The following is a 6,889-nucleotide window of genomic DNA, read 5'->3' as shown; positions in this document are numbered from 1 at the left end:
ATTCGAATCGATATTCAGCATTTTGTGGTATATCGTAATATCCAATTCCGACAATTGGTGGGAGCTTCGTCGCGTTTTTTCGTCGAAATCCCATTCTCCTTCCATCCTTCTGGTGGTATTCTGTCCAAGCATGATCTAGATTTGCGACTATCCTGCTTCAGATATCCTTTCGCCCTATATATTCTAAACGGAAGTCATTGACTCTCCGCGCGAAACAAGAGCTCCATTTTGCTCCTATCTTAACCTCTCCCATCCGGTATCATTGCGGGTTGTCGATCGGTAGTTGTGTTGGTGAGAAAGAAGTCTTCCCATATATCGAAGTTCCTTTCGATATCTGACTGTTTGATTTCATGCTCAATCAAGGTCCACTCATCTATCTAACCACTTGTCCAGGCTTCTTTTGGATGTTTTTCAAAGGTTCTCCTATTCCTTTTAACGGTATCTCGTAATGAAGATCCGCCGTTGTAAGGAATAATCTCTATTTAAGAGCAATCAACAGGTCTTTTGCATCGATGAGTCGATTTCCGCCTTTCGCTATCTCATTGAGTTCGCTCCGGGTGATGATTACCGTTGCTGTGGTTTTGGATATGAATTGGAGAGTATTATTATTAACCAGTTGAAAAGGGGTGTTTGTTGGGTAGTTAGAGTGAGGCCCTTTTGCAAAATAATCAAAGATAACATAAGATTAAATAAAACAAATATATATGTCTAAATGCCGTTGAACAGATAATAACCTCTACAAAACAGTATCCCTGAACTGAAAAGCGAACGTGATCAGGATCTAGAAGTAATGTAGAAATACAGCGACAGAAAGAAAAAAAGAAAGAAAGAAAGAAAGAAAGAAAGAAAGAAAAGAAAAGAAAAGCCGGCAAATCCACCCGTCCACGAGCCTCCATCGATATATTTAGTTATAGGATTGGCCGTCAGAACGAACCTACACAGCCCTCGAGAACCCAATCTCCACCAGCCGGTCAGCCGGCACTTCCAGCTGCGATAACTTCGTCCGCTGCTGATTCCTCACGGCCACAAATACCGTGAGTATCGCCCGGCGCACAAAGTTCGACTCCTCCTTGATAAACAGCTTGTCCTTGCAGATTATATACGTGATGGGCTTTTGTGTTATGGCTTTTAGATCCGGGGGGGCGAGCCGTTCGTGTTGGTGATGGTCTGCTTGGGTTTGAATCGTTGACATGATTGACAGGGGGATGTCGCCGGATGAAGTGGACCTGGGGAGCTGGAAGGAAAAGGGTGACCGTGGCGATGATGATTTGAGTGGTTGGCTTTGATGAGGGTCAAGGTCGCAGTCAGTCTCAGCGTCGGTGGGTGGGGCGGCAGCGGTATTGTTGGATATCAGCATTTCCAACTCATCTATTAACGATTGCTCGAAGGTGACCCAGCTGATGGTATCGCCGTAACCAAGACAGAGGGTGACGCGATATACCCCACGGATGGGGGTTGCAGAGCTTTGGAGCCGGTTTGAGGGGGAAACCTGCATTGCGTTTATGGGGGGAAACCTGGTTAGTTCGTTCCAGTTTTACATAAGTTTTCTCTCATTGTCTGTGAAATAGGACATACATGATATTTAGGGATACGATTGATGTGTAGCAGAACAGTTATTTCATGAGACGCTTCGAATGTTCTCAGAAAGTGATCAAAGACCGGAGGAGAATTCAAATCGGTTTCAACGAGGAATATTCCCATTCCTAATAACCAGTGAATGCGGTTAGACATGCTCGGATTACCACAGTCAAAGGGGTATAGTAATACCTCTAATTATCTTCACGTCGATATGTTTATCTCCCTCGCGGATAAACAGCGTCCCATTCGTGTCGCCAAATAGCCTTGCGTGGGATAGAGAGGACTCATCTCTATCTGCTTCCAGTTGGCACTCTTCACCATAATTCCAGGCGAGGAGAGTGCTTGAGAGAATTACAGCCATGGCAATAGTGAACCAGCCACCGGATGGAACTTTGTACAATGCAGACGAAACGAACAGGCCATCGATAGACACGAAAAACAAGAATATTGGCATGACAATCACGACATGGACGTTCCAGATAATAGTGGATACAAGGGCGACGAGCCAAGTGGTAATAAAGCCGACCACGACAACGCATGTTCCGTAGGCATTGCCTAGTTTTGTGGTCTGTTAAGGGGAAGTTAGCAATTCACCGAAACTTAATGCCGCTGGGGTGCTGAGGTTCACCGTTTTAAAAACTGCAGTAACGACAAGTGCCGTAAGCATCATCAGCCAGTTTGCCCCAGGGATATAAATTTGGCTAGAAACTCGCTTCGAGGTGTGGACAACCCGGATGTTGGGCAGATATCCCATTCGAATGCCTTGTGACATGAGTTGAAAAGTCCCCGTAAGCATGGCTTGGGATGCAACAATCGATGTCAGTATCGAGAGCAGAAAGAGCGGCCAGTACATCCCCGGGGGCGCTGATTTGAACAGTGGGTTCACGACCGCTTCTGGATGGACGCTGATAAAGGCGGCTTGACCACAGTACGTGAGGAGCAAACAAGGGAGCGCAAAACATAGCCACGAGACCCGTATTGCCCTGGTGGCAGAATTATCATGGTTAGCATTAAGCTATGCAAAATGTGTGTGACTCCCAGAATCAGATTAAAACTTGCTTGACTGAGAATGCGCCTAGGTCGGCAAAGAGAGCTTCAACACCTGTATCATCATTAATCAATGCTTAGCACTTCGTGACTAACGGCGGATAGATATACCAGTGAAGCAAAGAAGAACGCCTCCAAGCGATTTCCATCCTTCGAATTTTTTCCGAAGGAGATAATCGAGCCCCATCCACGGAGAAAAGGCGCGCAGGACTGAGAAATCGTAGGCAAGTAGGTTCTATTTTTATTTCGATTTTTCTGTTCTCAGTGTTTGGTAACAAACCTAGCATCACAGGAGGGAAACATACATAGACCCCTGATATGACATTGAACATCAACCATACAATCACAATGGGCGTGAAATAACTGCTCAGTTTAGATGTGCCGAACGGCTGCAAAGCAAAGAGAAAAATGATCAGGACGCAGGCAATTGCTACCAGAGTATGGGTTTCAATATTCGGCGCAGCAATTTGGAGCCCTTCACCATCAAGTCAGCGTATGTGCCTGGTCATGTCGAATGTATTGCGCATAACATACCTTGAACAGCAGCAAGGATGGATTGTGCAGGAGTTAAAGCGCCGTCTGTATGAAACCCATCAGCAAAAGGACACAGTTCTAGCTATCCTTAGATCATCGGGCGGATAAATACCTGATATCACCATACAAACACCGAGCACCGCGAAAACCTTAACAACATTCTTTGCTCTAGAACTCCTCTTCAACAGGTTCATAGCCTTGAGATTAAACGGCCGCAGTTGCTTCTCGTCGTCGTTTACAAGGAAGTCCGATGCGTCCCGGTTCTGGTTATCAATGTCGACCTATGTTTACAGGATACATATTCATATATATAGACGTTAGCCTAACATGCCGTCTGGCGAATCTTGAGGGCTGATGTCCGTCCCAGATGAAGAACTAACATAACGTTGTATCAGTGAGAAGAGCGCAAAAGAACCGCCTTCGCCTTTATCATTAGCGCGTAAAACGATCCCGACATATTTAATCGTCGCAATCAGTATCAACGCCCAGGTTATAAGCGAGAGTACTCCAATTAGGTCTTCACCGGGCGGGGGTGTCGCAAACGTCGAGGAGAAAACATAGAGCGGGTTGGTGCCAACATCTCCGTAAAGAGCCCCGATGGATTGATACGCCAGCCTTCATGCCCTAGGTATTAGATGGTTGTCACGGTCGTTCAAAGATATTCCCAAGGGAGACGGGGGTAGAAAAGGTACAAACCAGATTGACGCCCAGCCAGTGAGCTCCTAAGCGAAGACATACCGTGAGCTTAGCCAGCACATCCGCGTAGAATCTAAGCAAGCATGGAAAGTTTAGTGGCATACCGTTTTCCCATGATCAGGCAGATGGTCGCCTCCGTGTCCTCCGTGGAGGACGACATCGGCGATTCTAGTCCCCAGGCCATAGTAGTTCCTGTTGAACCGGATGCTCTTCCTCCTATTGAAGGGGTCTTCATTCTCATTATCGCTGAAGCCTTCCCCGTCGCTGTCGCCGTCCTTGCTGTGCTTGCTGTCCCCGTTCTGATATCCCGCGCTTGAGTCGATGTCGTTGTCATTGCCATCGACTGGCAAATAACCATCCGACATACCTACCTCCCTCAACTACCACAGCTACAGATGGTTTGTTAAAAGCCCAGGGTTCCTTCTCAGGTAAAGAAGGCAAATTGTTCTCCTCGTGGGCTGAATATTTATGTTGGCTGGGCCTGACTAGATATACAGATGCACTACATGAAACCGACACATTGAGTGGCAACTATGCCAGCCCGGGGCACATCATCCATGAAAATGGGGCTTCGCGCCGAAGTTCTAACTGGCCAACCGAACTCCAGGCGTCAGACCCTTATATTTAGCCCTACTCTATAAGCTGGTTGGACTTGGTAATGGTACGAACTGTCAGAGATTTGATTCAGACAAACACAAGGGAGAAACACAAGGGAGAGTGGACATGGCATCTGCCTAAGTATGAGAATTTCCAAAGAAATTAGTAAATATTGTAATCCGAATTTTCTGGGCGGCCATATGGCTTTTATGTAAACGATATCCCGGCCCCTTCATTATTGAATGTCAGTCAGTCACACTTCACGAGCTCCACCGACGACTGTATGTATGTTAGTGGGGCGGGTGCGGGAGTTTGTTTGCCCTTGAATTTGTATTCGAATGCAAGTAAAGTATCTTTGGATATGAAGGTCATTCTTCAACATCAGAAAGTATTTTTTTACGTGTGTTTCTTACACCTAAAGAGTGAAAATATCACTGCTGAGACCGCGAGCAGTGCAAGGACTTGTACCCTTCCTAACCCTTCTTAACTCGGAACAGTTGAACGTGGCTTGGGCAAAATGCAACGCCTTGGTGTGATATCAAGTGCTCAAGTTAATGAATAACTATTTCAAATCTGCACCAACCTATATACGTCGGCAGTCAAAACCTATGAGGATACGCATGACTCAATTATTCTTCGCATTTGCATCTCTCCATGAACCATTGCAAGGGAAACGTCACTGGAGCACAGAAAATGAAACTGGCTACTTCAATAGCTCTTTCTCTACCCAAAAGCCTTCTTGATGTAACGGACAACTCCTGATATTGATTGGCTGATTCTCATCGCCAACATAACGCACAATCCCAAACATCATTCTTTGTAGCTCATAGCACACCGCGACTGAGCGGATCAAGAAGGAAAAAATCCCTAATGCCGTGACAAGGTCCAAGTATATCTGCAGATTTCTCATCAGAGCCCATGTATTGATATACACTTTCAAGGTTTGCTATGCGTACACCGTTGAATCGCATAAACTCTTAGTTGCGCGGATGCTGATAACCCAAAACACGCGTAAATCCTACGGAACTGAGTGCGACAAGCTCCATCCAACAGTTCCTTTTAGAGCGAGTTTTTAATGGGCTTATGAGTAGCGCAGAAATGTGCGCCGGCTCCGGGCTCCGTGACGTGCTCGGGCCTATCGATAGTCGAAATTTTCAAATCTATCTTCGTAACTGGTATCTCAATCTTCATCAATATGGTCGAGCAAATTCCATATCGACCTGGCCTCTTCGATGGCGTCCTCTTCTTGAGCTGTAGAGTCGGGCTGCTTAAGAGACGAGCCGGACTTCGCAGAACTTGCATTGGCAATATTTGACCCTTCAGCCTCTAATTGTTTAAGAAAACCCTCAACGTTCACTTTAATCCTATCCATCTCTTTTATTTCTTCCTTAGTCCTGTCTAGCTGCTCCTCCATCAGCATTATCAGGGACTCTCGCGCCTGATGCGGTCGGTACAAATTCAGGAGGTGGTGGGCGTTGATAAACAAGTTTCGTATGTCTTGCACTTTGGATTCGAAACGCTCTGGGCAGAGTGCGAGTATGCCGATAAACTCAAGGAAGTTGAGAAGAAGGGATTTGCTGATTTTTAGGAGGTAAAATCGGTGATTGGCAGGTAAGGCGTTTCCCGAAGGCGGGGAGGGGTAAAGTTGCTCGATGCCTTGTTCTTGTAATGAGGGAAGATTTATTGAAACCTGTATAAGACACGATTAAACAGATTTAGGCCAATAACTAAAATACAATAGAGAACCGGGGCTAGGGATATAAATACCGATTGCGACTCGCCGAATAGCGAGTAGGAACTTGACGTTGGAGCTTGGGGTGGGACTAGGAATCGCAGCTCCGGTGGCAGTTCAAGCATACGAAGAGCTTCAGGTGTCCAAATCTGTTTCGAACCACTCTTTTCCTCGTGCTCTTTCTTGCATTCATCCAGCTTCTTGAGGTTCTGCGACGTGAAATGTTTCCAGAAGGGTGGCGGAGGCGGGAACGCGGCGGTCACTTTTTGTTGTCCGGCTTCTGCCATATTGTGTAAACATAAGCTTTCAACGATGTTTGTTTATTGAAATTGACACGGAAATCTCTGGAGTATTCGATTCAGGTTGCAGATGATCATGGAAATGGGTATCGTAATTGCATCAAATTTTGTTGTTTGTTGCTTCAGCTCATTTTCCGGCGAGATAGGGCTAGCCGCTTTGGGTCAAAGCCTGAGTTTACTGAGATAAGGGTCTGGACGGACTTGAGTAAATCTCAAAGTACGATTTTGTGGGATAAATCAGTAGAACGTACTATTTAGTGGCAGATAAAACGAATTATAGAATTCTACTATGCAGTTAATCCAGTTTTAAAAAGGATACAATATCTAGATACTACCACCTTCTCCCCGTCAGACCAGGGGTCCCACTGGTTCTCCATGGGCACCGCTGTGCTCTGGAAAACACAAC

The 6,889-nt window shown here is 46.0% G+C and overlaps 2 protein-coding genes across 2 annotated transcripts; both read right to left on the bottom strand.

Moving 5' to 3' along the window:
- Positions 1 to 934: 934 nt before the first annotated feature.
- On the bottom strand, positions 935 to 5,074 carry HCAG_05802 (predicted protein; the record flags this gene model as incomplete). Its single annotated transcript, XM_001538147.1, has 12 exons — positions 935 to 1,489; positions 1,576 to 1,703; positions 1,768 to 2,133; positions 2,173 to 2,593; positions 2,931 to 3,100; positions 3,160 to 3,204; positions 3,272 to 3,440; positions 3,540 to 3,774; positions 3,856 to 3,881; positions 3,960 to 4,235; positions 4,712 to 4,731; positions 5,044 to 5,074. The coding sequence occupies 12 exons, from the start codon at positions 5,072 to 5,074 to the stop codon at positions 935 to 937; spliced, it is 2,442 nt and encodes an 813-aa protein (XP_001538197.1).
- A 558-nt stretch (positions 5,075 to 5,632) lies between these two features.
- Positions 5,633 to 6,471, bottom strand: HCAG_05801 (conserved hypothetical protein; the record flags this gene model as incomplete). The annotated part of the gene is made up of 2 exons (XM_001538146.1): positions 5,633 to 6,142; positions 6,220 to 6,471. 2 exons carry the CDS (start codon positions 6,469 to 6,471, stop codon positions 5,633 to 5,635), a joined length of 762 nt encoding a protein of 253 aa, XP_001538196.1.
- Positions 6,472 to 6,889: the final 418 nt, after the last annotated feature.

The sequence above is a fragment of the Histoplasma capsulatum genome, genomic scaffold (genome assembly GCF_000149585.1).
Source record: "Histoplasma capsulatum NAm1 scaffold_7 genomic scaffold, whole genome shotgun sequence".
Classification (NCBI taxonomy): Eukaryota; Fungi; Ascomycota; class Eurotiomycetes; order Onygenales; family Ajellomycetaceae; genus Histoplasma; species Histoplasma mississippiense.
The sequence above is the reverse complement of the archived record's forward strand: the minus strand, read 5'-3'. Positions and strand labels throughout refer to the sequence as shown.